Source organism: Pseudophryne corroboree, chromosome 6 (genome assembly GCF_028390025.1).
Source record: "Pseudophryne corroboree isolate aPseCor3 chromosome 6, aPseCor3.hap2, whole genome shotgun sequence".
Lineage (NCBI taxonomy): Eukaryota > Metazoa > Chordata > Amphibia > Anura > Myobatrachidae > Pseudophryne > Pseudophryne corroboree.
Window position 1 is genome coordinate 765,028,275 of NC_086449.1, and position 17,818 is coordinate 765,046,092.

The window sequence follows — 17,818 nt, forward strand, 5'->3', positions numbered from 1 at the left end:
ATGATGCGGCTGTAGGGACCTGTATAAAAGTGTCCCCCGACTGTGGCATTACCTTCCTGGCTAGTGGAGGCCAGTGCTGGTTCCAAAAATACAGAGGACCCCTACATCTTTTTCACACCATATTTTTGGAACCAGGACCAGTCCAAGAGCCCGGTGACGGTTGTTAAAATATCCCCTACACATTTTTTTCCTCTATTTTAGCAACCAGGACCATCTCAAAGAGCCCGGGGCTGGTTATGCTTGTGGGGGGACCGAAGTGTCTTTTTTTTTTAATTTTCAACTCTTTCTTTCATTTTACAGACAGAATCATGCACCTATTTCACTGATCTGTGCATGCTTCTGTCAAACTTGCCATTCACAAACTGTTCTATTTTTTGTGCGATTTTTGGTAATATTTGGTGTGTGATTTACACCATCACACCCTATTACATTTGCGGTATTGCTTGTTTTCAGTAGGGAAAACATCTGGATGCGATTTTTACCTTGCAATTTTTTGAGAGGCTGAAAGCATGCGATTTTGTGCAAAACCGCACCCTATTACATTTGTGCTTTGCGGAAAATGTGCAATTTTGTTGTAAAAATTGGACGTTTTCCAAAATCGCTACCTATTACATCTAGCCCAATTACTTAGAATACTGAAAAAAACCTAATATACAGTAATTGAAACATATATTATGGCTGACAATCATTTTCAGTCTGCAACATACCTGCAGCTTCAAAAAATCCATTATTTTCTTTAACCATCACATAGAACAGGACTTTCGTCAAAATATTTTTTTTACATAATAAATGTAACAGAAATTAGTGATATTAATTATATTAATTAGGTATAGTACTGCAACAATACCAATCTAAGTAACAATAAATAGTAATGCTTGTTCAATTTAAGATTTGTTCATACCTGTATAATGCTGCTGGCAGACAAATTGGCTTTTGTAGATTCAGATCCAACAGCAGAATCATCTGTGTCAATGATATTGTCTGTGGGGACATTCTGCACTGGTTTCAGATAGGCAATTTCATTCTGCATTGAGTCGAGGGTCACACACACATCGTAGGAGAATGGATAAGGTAAGCTCCCATCACTGATCTCAGAAGGACATCCCAAGGTGAACTGAGGATACACATTTCTGCTCAGAGCCTCAAAAGATGTTGGAGTATTTGTTTTGTGGCATTTAAAAATGATTGAATACAACACTGCCACAATAAATAAAATAGATATAAGGGCTGTGGCTATTACTAGATAAAATGTTACATTGGATGGAGAATCTGAATTGTGAGTTTGACGTTTTACCTCTGGCTCAAATTGTTGAAAGTTTTCAGCAACAACCATGTTCAAAGTGACTGTAGCTGACAGAGAGGGTACTCCATTATCCTTCACCAGAACCACAATCTTTTGTCTCAAAGATTCTATGCCTGGAAGGTCTCGTCCTATCCTGATCTCACCAGTGTGTTGGTCAATGGTAAACAAAGATGGATCAGGAACTTGTAGTAAGTGATAGGAGAGCCAGGCATTGTGTCCAGAGTCAGAATCCACAGCAATCACTTTGGTCACTAGATAACCTTTCTCAGCAGAGTGAGGAATAAACTCAAATAATGCTGGTTCCTCAGTGTCTGGGGATGGATAGAGAATCTTAGGAGCATTGTCATTCTTATCTATTATACATATCCTCACTGTGACATTACTGCTTAAAGGAGGAGATCCGCTGTCTTTAGCCATTACCTGGAACTGAAATTCCCGCAGCTGTTCATAGTCAAATGATCTCTGAGCATAAATCACCCCAGTCATAGAATTTATGGAGATGAATGATGACACTGGAATGTTATCAATATTTGTATTAATAATAGAATATACTATATGAGCATTTTCTTTGTCATCTGGGTCTGATGCCTGGATTTTATGTACTGAAGTTCCTGCTGGGGTGTGCTCTGGAATGTAGGATACATACATTGGTTTATCAAAGACCGGTGGATTATCATTCACATCTGAAATGGTTATAAATATCATTTTCTTAGTTACCATTGGCGGAGATCCTTCATCTTCAGCTATAATTGTTATATTATAAGTAGAATTTGTTTCTCTGTCCAGAGGACTAGCAGTTTCTAGCTTGTAGTAATTATTGGAGGATGGCATTAATTTAAGCGCTAGTGTATATACTATTTGACAACTCACAGCCCCATTTTTTCCAGAATCCATATCCTTGACATTAATTAATGCGACAAGTGTACCGGGTGCAGAATCCTCTGGAATTGGTGTAGACAGTGATGTAAGCATTATCTCAGGTGCATTGTCATTTACATCCATGATCTGTATCAATACCGTACATTGCCCCATTAAGCCACCACCATCTGCTGCTTCCACCACCATCTCATAACTTTGCATTGTTTCAAAGTCCAGTTCTCCTATAGTTTTAATGACACCAGTTTCAGGATCTATATTAAAGACTTGACAAGCATTTTCAGGAATGTGACTAAATGAATATGTAATCTCCGAATTGGAACCTTCATCTCTATCACTGGCATTTAGATGAAGAACTAGAAAACCAATTGGTAAGTTCTCATTTAAATTGACTTTATAAGATTTTTGACTGAATGCTGGATAATTATCATTAACATCCTGGACCACAATCTTAATTATTGCAGTTCCAGTTTTCAAAGGTTTGCCTCCATCCAAAGCAGTTAAAATAATGTCATACTTTTGTTGTTTTTCACGATCTAGAGGCTGCACTAAAAGCAGTTCTGGATATTGTATTCCAGACTCAGATTTATCTACCAATGTGAAATGTGAATTAGGACTAAGATTATATGACTGTAAAGAATTAGTTCCTACATCTGGATCTCGTGCATTTCCCAAAATAAAATGTGCTCCTGGCAAAGCAGATTCACTGATTCCTATATTGAAAGTATTCTTAGAAAAATTTGGTGAGTTATCATTTATATCCTGAATTTCAATTTTAACTGTATAAACATTCACAGGATTTTCAGCCAAAATCTCAAGATCCAGAAAGCAGCTCTGCTCTGATCCACAAATCTCTTCCCTGTCTATCCTGTCACTGACATATAAATTGCCATTTTTTAAGCTGATGTTGAAATAATTCATGTTCTGGGAAACAATCCTTAGTTTTCTCATTTCCAGTTCATTACTGTTCAATCCCAAATCCTCTGCAACGTTCCCTATTACAGAATTCAGCTTCATCTCTTCTAGAATTGAGTAGTGAAACTGATTAGAAGCAGCCACAGTATAGAAACAAAAGGAGAAAAATATTACTTGCCAAGCCATGTCCTCCATATAATGATGTGCTGAGTTGCTGTAATTGTTTTTTTTACCATCCAAATAAGGCCAAACGTTGTTTGATATCCTCAGTGCAAGAAGAAGGTAAAACAAAACCTGTTTTCTTGCTGATCTGCAGTGTCTGAGTATTACAAAAATCCCTACTTCCTCAAATTGTACAGCCAGCTTCTCTGCCTTGTTAGGCAATGGCACCACCATGAGGATGATTTTAGGTAGTACAGTACATTTGAACTTTACAATTCATAGTTTGGAAATATATATTTGATTTCAAATTTTATTTAAAAAAAAACAATAATTTTCAAATACTGCAAGATATATCTTCAATGTAATTGATGAAGTATCACATACAGTTTGTTTTGTGTTTACTTATTATGTATTTAAAATAAATTTTAATAGTATAATGTATTTACACTTTCTTGCAGCATACAATAAAAAAGATAAGCAAATAAATCAGAAAAGTGCAAAAGACACTCTTCTACCTTTGCTAATATTGTCTAAAATGTATAAACAATTAAGAGAGCGCTCTCTTAGTTGTTTATACATTTTAGACAATATTAGCTTTGGTTTATTGGGTGTTCAGAACACCATATGAGAGCAGCTATTGGTAATCTATAGGTGTATTTTAATATTTGTGTCTAATTGGGAGCACCTGATATATTCTTCTTTATTGAGGATTTTTTGTTATTGTAAACTTTTCTACCTTTGCTCGTCTTTGATTTATATATACTGTATAAAGAACAAAGAATCTAGAGGAGTTTCCATACACTATGACCAGTCATCAGGAATATGATTGTAGGGCTATATGTTATTATTACCTTGCACACACTTATACAAATATCAATTTCTTTTTTTTTAATCAATTTTTATTAAACATTTAGGGACAATCAGAGCAACAAAAAAAAACTTATTCTAATGGGTTAGGAAAAATGGTATTAACGAGGATGAGAAGGGAAAAGGAAAAAGCATGGGAGTCTATGTGCTAGCTACGAATGTATGATATTCTGGGGAGATTTTGTAATCAAGCCATTAATACCACATGGAGATAAACTGAGCATATCTATCCAGAGAGGATAGTGTTATGTCCTTTTGTCCATGTATTGGTTGATGCGGTGGAACCATTCAGTGACACCTCTGTAGCATGACAGACCTCCGATGAACCAGGATCACTACCCTTGCAGCATTGTTCAGGTGCTTGAGCAATGTCTTTTTTAGATATTTAAATTGAAACAGGCATTAGCAAATAATTAAATAGCCAACATTCAAAGGTGCAGTAGTCAGGATGTCCGGTCCCAAGAGAGTCTTTGAGATAGAAATAACCTGCTGCCAGAAGGCAGCAATACCTGGACAAGGCCACTAAATGTGAAATGGGGCATCAGGGTGTTGTCTGCAGCACCAACATTGATTAGGTACTGACAGGAACATATTGTGTCAAATATTTGGGTTGTGGTACCAATGGCAAAGAAATGTATAATGCATCTCTAGCACTGAGGTACTCTGGGAGCTAGTGTGAGTGAATACAAAGAGTTTGATTTATTAGGACTCCTCCAGCCTAAAGATACAATTGTGGTGCCAGGCCTTGATTAAAGCAAGAAGATCACTGTATAAGGCAGCATCTAAAGCTGGGTACACAGTAGACAATTTTTTTAACAATGTGGACGATAATGACACATTGTTATGACAATTATCCAGTGTGTATGCACAACATCGTCAACAATGTGCGTTTCCACAGGTCATTAACGACATCACCTATCATCCGAATATGCAGGTCGATCTGATGATATCATCAGAAATTGCAAGTTCGGGGATGTGGCAGGATGATGTCACTGTATGATGTCATTAGCAATATCATTCAGTTTGTATGCACTTGTTTGCCCGGGAGTTCAAGAGCAAACACTGATGAGATCGCTCATGGGGCATATCATCTAGTTTGTACACAGCTTAAGAGTTCATATATCTGGGAAACTAGATGTGACTCAGAGGACCTGGATGCACCCCAAGATTCAAAGGGGGTCAGTGCCTGGCGCAAAACAGAACCGTTGGTTTTGTGTGACTATAGTGTTAAATTTGGATATAGGACCATATTTCTGAGGCAGGTATACCCAGTCACACCTGAATTTAAGTAAAGGCATCACATGTCCCCCCCAACCATCAACTGGCCAAATTATAGCAAGTCACCACCACTCCAGAGAGCAAGAGAACCCCTTGAGAGACCCAGTGGAAATTGTAAGTGAAATAATAGAAAAGTAAGGAGGAAACACTGAGAGGAAATGGATGACATTCATTGATGTTATTCCTACCCAGCCATGACAACCAAAGATCCTGAAAGAACTTACTTAGTCTTCTGAAACAGGGAAAGTTCAATGTAAAGATGTCCTTAACCTATCTAGAAATCATAACTGTGAGATATTTCAAGTGGGAGGGATTACAAATATATGGATGTGATGAGTTAATGATGTGCTCAGTTGTCGTAACTGTTTCTTTACCATCCAAATAAGGCCAAATGTTGTTTGATATCCTCAGTGCAAGAAGAAGGTAAAACATAACCTGTCTTCTTGTTGATCGTTAATGATATCGCCTATCATCCGAATATGCATGTGAATCTGATATCATCAGAAACTGCATGTTCGGGGATGTGGCAGGATGATGTCACTGTATGATGTCGTTAGCAATATTGTTCAGTGTGTATGCACTATCTTGTGTGCCCGGGAGTTCAAGGGCAAACACTGATTATGTCACTCATGGATCATATCATCTAGTGTGTAACCAGCTTAAGAGTTTATATGTCTGGGAAACTATATGTGACTCTGATGGGCTGGATGCACAAGAAAATTCAAAGGGGGTCAGTGCCTGGCGCAAAACAGAACTGTTGCTTTTGTGTGAATATAGTGTCAAATTTGGTTCTAGGACCATATTACTGAAGCAGGTTTCCCAGTCACACTTAAATTGCAGTAAAGGCATCACATGTCCCCCCCAACCATCAACTGACCAACCTGTAGTAAGTCACCACTACTCCAGAGAGCCAGAGAACCCCTGGAGAGACCCATGGGAAATTGTACACTATAAAATAGAAAAATAAGGCGGGAACACTGAGTGGAAATGGAGGACATTCATTGATGTTATTCCTACCCAGTCATGACACCCAAAGAGCCCAAAAGATCTTACTTAGTCTTCTGAAGCAGGGACAGTTCAATGTAAAGATGTCTTTAACCTATCTGGAAATCATAACTGTGAGATATTTCAAGTGGGAGGGATTACAAATATATGGGGGGAAAATTTGGAGAGCAACAACAATATGAGAGGGGAAGGTTAGGTTTAACCAATAGACTTACAAAGATTTATTTTAAAGTTAGAAAATAAACTAAAAAGGTGAAAATAATGAGAAAGACGGTTAGGGAGGTAATTGGATTGTAAACTATTGCCAGTAAATTATCATCGAATTATGCCTGTTTATTGGTAGTGCCACCAACTGTGACCTCATAACATCAGGTTTAATCCTAATAGCTGCAGTTTGGGCATCCATGCAGACTTGCAGAGGGTGAATATGTTGGAAGATAAAGGGTAACCCTGCTTAGTACAACAAATGTTTATTTTAAGTTGTAATCATTATGTTGCTGGTTTCAACAAAAAAAAGTTTCCTTTAAACGGGATGCGGCTATGTGACTGGCGGTCAGGAGACCACTGGTCACAATACCACGTCGGGATACCGGCATCTGAAAATCCCGCCGGTCGGCATGGCGACCAGCAGGAACTATTACCACTCATGGATTTCCATAACACCCATAGAGTGGGAATAGTACCTGTGGCAAATGAGCCACCGAGCCCACAGCAGCAAGCCCGCAAGGGACTTTGTTGTGCTCGACCCCCCATGTAACAGCCAGGATCCTGTCATCGGTATTGTGACCGGTGGTCTCCTGACTGCCGGTCACACATACCCAACCCCTTTAAACGTATAATTTAGATTTGATTCTCAAATATAGTTTGTATTTTACAACTTTCACACATTATTTAAAATAGTTTGACAATATAATACCGGATCCCAATAATTGTGTTAAAGTTCATCTTTAAGTAGTTATGTCTTACTCTAATTAAAAGATTAGAACAGATTTTAATATACATTAATGAGAAAATGTAATTGTTCTGCTGACCTTACATTTCCCTGCCTTTAGAGTTACAAAAATAAAAGAATATTTTCACATACTTAAATAAGTTTTATTAATTAAGTATTTTAATTTTATTATGATTATGGCACCATTAAATGCATAGGGCAGTATCCAATGAGCCGTGGTAATTTACTGCGGCTAACTGACTTGCCAGGGGCTATCCTATTAGTCCTGATGCCAGCGCTTATCAGGGATTTAAAAAAAATGCCATCACTAATTTCCATTCCAATGTAGTGGTTTTCACCAAAGACTTCAATGGAGGATTCCAACCATTAAAGTCTATGGGTGTGGGTTTGATTGACAGTCCAGCTGCTCAAAGCCAATCTGGGACAGCTTTTACAGTGGCACCCTCTGATTGGCTGGTGGCTCCTCTACACATACACTTCCACATGTCCATGTGTGGCAGGTTTTTTGTTTGTTGTTTTTTTAACCCCTTGGATACCTGCCTACTTGGACCAAAGAGGATATGATCTACACTTGAAAGAGGTGAGTATGGACATTTTGTTGTACAGGTTATGTGCATGCTACATGTAGAAGAGGATGTAAATAACTATAGGGATTGTAGGTGAGTATGTATGAGTCTGAGTCTGAAAGAGTGCTTGTTAAAGTTATACTATCATAGTGTGATGGTTATGTTTTTTTAAAATATTTCTTTAACATAGGGACTATAGGTATGAGCGGGCACTTAATGCCCAGCATGCTGGTACTTCTAGTTCTCCAAGTACTAGCATGTGTGGGAGGCTTGCAGGGACCTGTAGTCCCTCCTATAAAAAGACAATATTCTATTTTTTACAAAAACTTGACTATCAACTCAGCACCCAGGGGTGCCAGGATTGCCCCAGGCTTCAGTCCTGGCCATGGGTGCCTGGAGGGAGGGGCACTTTATTGGGGGTCCCCTGTCCCCTGGAAACCCCAGCCAGGACTGACTAGTTAGGGGGTTAAGGTTATGGCCAGGGAACCAATATAAGTGTGTCCCCTGGCTGTCGCATTGGGATGCGGTCAAGATGCCGCCGGACGGAATCCCGGCGGCATTTAGTACTGATCCCGTTGCATTACCTCCTTGGTTAGTGGATCCCAGTGCTGATTTAAAAAATATGAAGGACCCCTACGTCTTTTTTCCCTATATTTTTGAAGCCAAGACCAGTTTAAAGAGCATGGGGCTGGTTATTTATTTACATATTTACACAGAAATTCCTGCACAGACCTCACTAATCTGTGCAGGCTTCTCTGAACATGCTGCTGAGGGGGACTTTAAAAAGTGCATTTTGATCCAAGTTTGACTAATTCATGGGTGTGTTTGCAAAAATGATTCTAGGTTAATTCCTGTGTTTCAGTGTTGTGTATGGAAATTGCATCCGAATTTGGCCGATGGTGTATTTGATTGTATATCACTATACACCCACATTTTGTACTTCTATTTGAACAAACACTCCCATGTTCATTCTTTAGTAAATTTCCATGATTTAAAAAATGCCCAAACACTTCCGTGTTTGCCAACGCGGGCAAACATGGAGTTTAGTAAATTCACCCCTATGTGTTTTTGCGATATACATGGTAATTTCCCACAAAAAAAAATGGGCTCTAAATGGATAGCCCAAATTGACCATCAGGCTTTTATCATGATAAGCCAATTTTTTGTATGGCAAATTACCATGGGTAATAGGCTACCCCCATAAAATTTAAAAAAATTTTGTGTTTCAAATTATTATTCATTTATTTATTTATTTATTGAAATGTACAGTTTGAGTAAGATTTACTATTGCCTAGAGAACAAGGAGTGCATTTTATTTGTGCATATAATTATTTGGACAACTGGCTTGAAACTCCAAAAATAAACAATAAAAAATATCAACTCCAAGCAGACAAATAAATATATTGGTTTGCAATATACAGTTCAAATTTATGTGAGGGTATAAAGTGGGGTTGCCTGTAGTGAATGTACTGTGGACAAACACTAATCATGATATTCATTAAAAAAAAGCAACACATAACTGCGCAAATTATGGTCCAACACTTTCTCTTGTAGATATTTCAGCCTTATGCTAATAAAATGCCTATCGTAGACTATCCTTCATTCATATGCATACTAAATACATACTCTAAAGAAATAACTGACACAGACAACAGAAATTATTTTGGCAAATAAAAATGTCAGCTTTATTATTAAACAATGGTATGGTGGCAAGGAGGGATGGCCTATTTAAATCAAGTCCCTATTTAATCTAAGCTTTAACCATTTTCATTGTGGCTGACCCAAATGACTTTTAAGTTTCAAACCACACGAAGAGGCCAGGGCCCAATTTCAGCCCTGCCTCCATTGCATAACAAGGGGCAATATGGGGCCATTTGACACTCCTTGTGTTGATTAATCTTTACCGGGGATACCGTGGCCAACTCTCCACTCAAGGTATTCCCCAACTCCAAACCAAAAGGTGCTCAGGTGTCTACCCACTCCACCGGAGACCGAAGCCCATCTGGTCCGATGGTACTCTGGCCCCATAATGTATCAAACTCCACCACCTTCTCATCTCCTGAGCACCTATAAACCCTTTTTCAACTACAGCCACAATTTCAGGATGTCCCAACCTGCGAAGCCGACACCAATAATAACTCACCATAGGGCGGGTGGGTCAATTTTTCGTGAGGAAAAGAGGTAGAACTTAATCAATCCTCCCCTCATGCGGGCTAAGCCCCTCTCATCACCTGATTTCTCAGCAACCCCACAGGTCAAGCAGTTACCATAGAAACACCTCCACCTGTCCTTGCTGCTTCATTCAGCATACTATTCAGAATTTTATGTCACTATAGACATATGAAATGGCCTCCGTTCTCTAAGTGTGATATACTGTATGCCAACTGACAGTAACACCATACAGTTCCTCAAATATTTTAAAATGCTACTAACATCACTCAGTGTCATAAGTGTGTTATTGGCATATCATGTGCATCAAAAAAGGAACAAAGTTTCAGAAAAAAATTGCATCAGAACACAAACCACCACAGTGATTCCAGAGAAAATGTGAGCAATAGCACCAGATATAAAACCACTACAAAACAATACATAACAAAAAAACTATAGGTTTAAGGTTTGTAAGTATTTTTAAACCAAAATAAAATGTACCTTAAAAAATAATAGCATATTACACACATTATACTTTTATTATGTTTATGTACTATAGTAAGAAGATAGAATTTGAATTTCCATATCCAAGCCACCAAATAACTATGTGGGTTTATAGTTTTGCCTATTTATTAACATAGGACTATTTTGTTTATTAGAACTTCTAAATTTCATTATTTATTTTTTTAGAGATATTAGAGTTTTTGGTTTTAGCCAGCTTTCCCACTGACTCAGTTTTAATTAGCTTTTTACACAAATGGACACTACTATGTCACATTATCACATCCACAGAGGTGTACATACTGTCGTGCTTCCAAAGTGATCCACTCCCCTATAAAAAAAAAGCTTTGAACTGTTGCTTTCACTAATGGTAGGTGCCCATGCTACCTTCTCTCAATAGCCCAAACTTTCCAAGACTCAGGATAAAAGTGATGACAAGTGGGACTCAGTGACGTGCAATGAGGCCAGATTTATACATCCATATATAAACTTGTGGGTTCATGTGGGCATTATACAAAGGGTCTGCAGTATATACTGCTGGAAATTTGGTGAGTTTTGATCAAAAATGTGCTGACATGGTAGGCAGATGAGGCAGTGCCTACCTTGTCATAGTGCAAAATATTATGTTTGGGAAGCACTTTTTTTGCTACTTTGCCTGACAGTCACAACTCCATTTTGGGTCTATTAGTAAAGAACGTTCTCAAATAGAGAGTTCAGAGTTGTCAGGACAGGATCGACTGTAGCCAGGAAAGTGACAGGTAGAATCTAAGACAACTGTTGTAGATGTAGAGTTGTCTTCTGTAGGACTAATTACTGATTAGTTTATAGTTTTTACTGACCAATGGAATTTTTACTAATGTCTCAGTGTACTGTAACTATATCAATCACAACCCTACCCAATATCAACATTATTGTTACATTACTTTGTGTTGCAGTGTCAAATGGTGACTAATGTTTAGTAACTTCAATTTTTTATTACTGATACAGTGGATGAAAATTATTCAAAGTGAAAACACATTTACTGAAAAGTATATAGATAACTGTTAGAAAGAATATCTATAAACAGAAATGAGAGATAAAGACTTTGATGTATATTCTAACATAATAAACTTGATACACATGGAAGAGAAACTTAAATTAAAAAAAGTGAGAACATTGCGATATACTGAATATATTGAAAAAAACAATACATATATATTTAGAATTTGCAAATACAGGTTGAGTATCCCTTATCCAAAATACTTGGGACCAGAGGTATTTTGGATATCGGATTTTTCCGTATTTTGGAATAATTAGATACCATAATGAGATATCATGGTGATGGGACCTAAATCTAAGCACAGAATGCATTTATGTTACATATACACCTTATACACACAGCCTGAAAGTAATTTTAGCCAATATTTTTTATAACTTTGTGCATTAAACAAAGTGTGTCTACATTCACACAATTCATTTATGTTTCATATACACCTTATATACACAGCCTGAAGGTCATTTAATACAATATTATTAATAACTTTGTGTATTAAACAAAGTTTGTGTACATTGAGCCATCAAAAAACAAAGGTTTCACTATCTCACTCTCACTCAAAAAAGTCCGTATTTCGGAATATTCCGTATTTCGGAATATTTGGATATGGGATACTCAACCTGTATATTAATATTAGTTTTTATCTTCTGTTTGCTCTTCCACCTTCCACGGAAGTCAGCAAGAGTACCCTAAATACTTATTTACAATAACACAAACAACTTCTCTCTTCAACTGCTACAGTACAGTGAAGATTTGAATAGTTTCCAAATTGGTAAGGTGAAATATAAACAGTACATTTAGTGGGAATTTTTTTAAAGCTTGTAGAAAGATAAAGTGGAGATAGAGAAATTATTAACCAATCAGCTACTAACTTTAATTTCCCAACACAGCTGGTAAAAACACAGGAGCTGATTGTTTGGCACTTTACCACTCTCTAACCTTTGATAAAGCTCACTCTTAGAATTTAAGACATACATTATTTCCAAGGGTTACAAACAGCCCCAGAATGTAGCTGAATTGTTGCATTCAATAACATTAGACTTCCTATAAGTATGTGTAAGAAGATTCAACTCAGTGGGGAAAAGCCATATAATCTAATTACATCTGCATTGGAGGATCGTAAAAAATAAAAGTGAAGGTTTGAACATACTGTATATAGAAGAAAGCTATCAAAGCTGAAACACCTGTGATTTGTAGTGGACATATATTAGGATTGACATCCATTTTCCAATACAATAATGTTTTTCTTCAGTTGGTGGACCAAGAACAAAATCATTCAATTGCTGGAAACAATACAGGACTTCAAAGATTTAATTTAAGGCCTGGTATAGAGATGCCAATGGGCAATGGTGCTCCCAGTGCTGGCTCCAGAGGTGGGGCTGCAGTGCATTTCAAAATTCAGACAGGGGAGCAACCCCAAACACTGCCGAACATCGCCAGTTGAGACTCACCTGCAGTTGGACTGGCACCCCTATTTGGAAGTTGGACTGCACTGCAGTCCCACATCTAAAGCAGCCACTGGGTGCTCCAATTCCCCAATTTTAATTATAATTTATAAAAGTATAATTACCTCCTGGTACTCTTGATATATTAATTATAGTAGTCATTTGGGCAAATATTTTTAAATGGATAAGTATGTCAGACCAAACATTAAAATATACTGATGTTTTTTTGTTTAATTTCTAGAACATACTGTATCAATGCCATTGAAGATTGAAGACTTCAGGGATTCATGTGTTATAGTAATGCTATTATTTTAAATGGCACATTGAACAGTTATTCAATTAGTATATTATACAACTTAACTCACATGATGACTAATAATTAAGAATTATGATGCAAGTGCATTTATTTCAAGAAACAAAATAGAAATGCTTATTCATTTGGTTTTAGCTTGTCATACCTGTAGAATGCTGCTAGCAAACAAATTGGCTTTTGTAGAATCAGTTCCAAAAGCAGAATCATCTGTGTCAATAAGGTTGTCTGTGGGTACATTCTGCACCGGTTTCAGATAGGCAATTTCATTCTGCTGTGAGTCGAGAGTCACACACACATCATAGGAGAATGGATAAGGCAAGCTTCCATCACTGATCTCAGAAGGACATCCAAGGGTAAACTGAGGATACACATTTCTGCTCAGAGCCTCAAAGGATGTGGAAGTATTTGATTTGTGACATTTAAAAATTATTGTAGACAACACTGCCACAATAAATAATATAGAGATGATGGCTATGGCTATTACTAGATAAAATGTTACATTGGATTGAGTATCAGAATTACGAGGTTGGCGTATTATCTCTGGTTGCAGTTGTTGAAAGTTTTCAGCCACAACCAAGTTCAAAGTGACTGTAGCTGACAGAGAGGGTACTCCATTATCCTTCACCAGAACCACAATCTTTTGTCTCAAAGATTCTGTGTCTGGAAGGTCTCGTCCTATCCTGATTTCACCAGTGTGTTGGCCAATGGTAAATAAAGATGGGTCAGGAACTTGTAGAAAATGATAGGAGAGCCAGGCATTGTGTCCAGAGTCAGCATCCACAGCAATCACTTTGGTCACTAGATAACCTTTCTCAGCAGAGTGAGGAATAAACTCAAATAATGCTGATCCCTCCGTGTCTGGTGATGGGTAGAGAATCTTAGGAGCATTATCATTGCTATCAATTATACATATCCTCACTGTGACATTACTGCTTATAGGAGGAGATCCGCTGTCTTTAGCCATTACCTGGAATAGAATTTCCCGCAGCTGTTCATAGTCAAATGATCTTTGTGCATAAATAACTCCAGTCATTGAGTTTATGGAGATGAACGATGACACTGGAATGTTATCAATATTTGTGTTAATAATAGAATATACTATCTGGGCATTCTCTTTATCATCCAGGTCTGATGCCTGGATGCTATGTACTGAAGTTCCTGCTGGGGTGTTTTCTGGAATGTAGGCTATATACATTGGTTTATCAAAGACTGGTGGATTATCATTCACATCTGAAATGGTGATAGATATCATTTTCTTAGTTACCATTGGAGGAGAGCCTTCATCTTCAGCTATAATTGTTATATTATAAGTAGAATTAGTTTCTCTGTCCAGAGAACTAGCCGTTTCTAGCTTGTAGTAATTATTGGAGGATGGTATTAATTTAAGTGCTAGTGTATCTGTTATTCGACAACTCACATCCCCATATTTTCCAGAATCCAAATCCTTGACATTAATTAATGCTGCAAGTGTACCGGGTGCAGAATCCTCTGGAATTGGTGTAGACAGTGATGCAAGCATTATCTCAGGTGCATTATCATTGACATCCATGATCTGTATGAATACTGTACATTGCCCCACTAAGCCACCACCATCTGCTGCTTCCACGTTCATCTCATAACTTTGTGTTGTTTCAAAGTCCAGTTCTCCTATAGTTTTTATGACACCAGTTTCAGGATCTATAGTGAAGACTTGACGAGCATTTTCAGGAATGTGACTAAACGAATATGTAATCTCCGCATTGGAACCTTCATCTTTATCACTGGCATTTAGATGAAGAACTACAAAACCAGTCGGTAAGTTTTCATTTAAGTTGACATTGTAGCTTTTTTGACTAAATACTGGATAATTATCATTAGCATCTTGAACAACAATCTTAATTTTTGCAGTTCCAGTTTTCACAGGTTTACCTCCATCCAAAGCAGTAAAAATTATTTCAAACTTTTGTTGTTTTTCACGATCCACAGGCTGCACTAAAAGTAGTTCTGGATATTCTGTTTCAGATTCAGATTTGTCTACCAATGTGAAATGTGAATTAGGACTAAGATTATATGACTTTAAAGAATTAGCCCCTACATCTGCATCTCGTGCATTTCCCAGAACAAATCGTGCTCCTGGCAAAGCAGATTCACTTATTCTTATATTGAAAGTATTCTTAGAAAAAGTTGGAGAGTTATCATTTATATCCTGAATTTCAATTTTAACCGAATAAACATTAACAGGATTTTCAGCCAAAATCTCAAGATCTAGAAAGCAGCTCTGCTCTGATCCACATATCTCTTCCCTGTCTATCCTGTCACTGACATATAAATTGCCATTTTTTAAACTGATGTTGAAATAATTCCTGGTCTGGGAAACAATCCTTAATTTTCTCATTTCCAGCTCATTACTGTTCAATCCCAAATCCTCTGCAACATTCCCTATTATAGAATTCAGTTTCAGCTCCTCTAGAATAGAGTAGTGAAATTGATTAGAAGCAGCCACAGTATAGAAATAAAAGCAGAAAAATGTTACTTGCCAAGCCATGCCCTCCATATAATGATGTGCTGAGTTGCTGTAACTGTTTCTTTAGCATCCAAATAAAGATGAAAATGATACTTGATCTCCTCAGTGTAAGAGAAGTGTGAAACATAACCTATCTTCTTGTTGATCTGCAGTGTCTGAGTATTATAAAAATTGCTACTTCCACACAATGTACAGCCAGCTTCTCTGCCTTGTTAGGCAAGAGCACCATCATGAGGATGAATATAGGAAATACGTTTGAAATTTACATTTCATAGTTGGAATATATATTTGATTTCACATATTTCTACAATTAAAAAAAATAATTTTCAAATACTGCAATATATACATTTGAATTTAATTGATGAAGTATCAAAGTTAGTTTTTTGTTTACTTATTATGTAATATATTTAAAAGACATTTTAACAGAATAATGTATTTTACAGTTTTTTGCATGCATTTAATAACAAAAGTCAAACAGATAAATCAGAAAAGTGCAAAAGATACTTTTCTACCTTTGCACATCTTTGATTTATATATCTAAAGAATCAATCTAGAAAGTTTGCTATACATTATGACCAGTCATCAGGAATGTCATTTTAGGGCTGTATACTATTACTACCTTGCATTTATTTCAGCCACTCCATATTTGCAAGTGTTTACTCTACACTGAAGCTATACTAAAGTCTAGCATAGTTTTTTTGTAATGCTTTAATTATACATTTTAGTAGCAATGTAAAACCTTCACCAATCTAAGAATATATGCTATACGGTGTCATATACTATACAAATATTGATTTTTATCAAAACAGCAGCAATCACTATATTCCTGGTTTCAACAAAGTATCCTTTAAACATATAAGATATATTTGATTCTAAAGTGAAGTTTGTATTTTACAATATCACACATTATTTAAGTAGTTTGCCCATATAATGACAAATGGCTACAATTGTATTAAACTGCATCATTTAACTAGTTATGTCTTATCCAGCTTAAAACATACCTCCCAACTTCTAGAGGCTGCAAGTTGGGACTCCAAGAGCGGCAAAGCCACGTGCCGCCGAAAAGGGAGGGTGGCCTATTGAAGGGGGCATGGCCTCACGTGAATGGCACGATTGCGAACCATGCCTCCCATTTCCGTCACAGTGGGGACACGGCCAGCACTCTGGCTCACTGGAATAGACGCTGTGTCATGTGCACAGCATCTATTCACCGCTGCTCTGCTCAGAACTAAGCAGAGCTGCGAGTGATAGGGAGCCTCCCAACTGTCTCCCCCACTGCGGGACATTGTGGCCCGTGGGAGGGACAGCGGGACAGACCCAAAAAAAAGGGACTGTCCCACGAAAATTGGGACAGTTGGGAGGTATGTTAAAATATTATGAATATGTTTTTAATATACAGTAATGGGAAAACATAATTGTTCAACCACCCTTACATTTCCTTTCTTTAGAGTTAAAAAATAAAATAATAATGTTCACATCCTTAAATAGGTTATTTTAATTCAATAATGCAGGTGATTATGGCACTTTTAAACCCATATAATGTACAGTAAATTCTACAAATTTCTCTTGTAGGGATTTCAGCCTTATTTTAAACCTGTGAAATATACCAACTGACCAGAGCTTAACACCATACCAACCACTATTTAAAATGCCACAAACATCACTAAAGTATCATAAATGTACCATGGACACATAGGCGTGCGCAGCACATTTTATTATTTATACATTATACATGTATTATATACATTTATGCACCATCAGAGGGGCGTGTCTAGCACCACCTACTGGGGGTGTCTTGCACCGCCTGTCGTGCATATCTAGCACCACCTATTGACATTCCTTTTCATTCCATATGCACCTATCTATATGGTTGCTTCTCACAACAGGCAACCTCTGAAGAAATGTCTTCCCTGTGCAAACAGCGTCTTCAGTCGGTATTCCCTATTCATGT

At 37.3% G+C, this 17,818-nt stretch overlaps 1 protein-coding gene across 7 annotated transcripts in view; it reads right to left on the bottom strand.

Annotated features, from left to right (window-relative positions):
- The window catches only part of LOC134933410 (protocadherin gamma-C5-like), a 688,451-nt gene that overhangs the window by 513,378 nt on the left and 157,255 nt on the right, over nt 1-17,818 (bottom strand). The window contains exon 1 of one of the 7 annotated variants that reach the window (XM_063928605.1): nt 13,510-15,998. The exons of 5 other annotated variants lie outside the window; for them this stretch is intronic. In XM_063928605.1, coding sequence (XP_063784675.1) covers nt 13,510-15,897 — 2,388 coding nt within the window. In that variant the 5' untranslated portion in view covers nt 15,898-15,998. Of the gene's footprint in view, nt 1-901; nt 3,369-13,509; nt 15,999-17,818 lie in introns of those variants that run through there. One more of the 7 variants, XM_063928606.1, reaches the window with a different exon arrangement.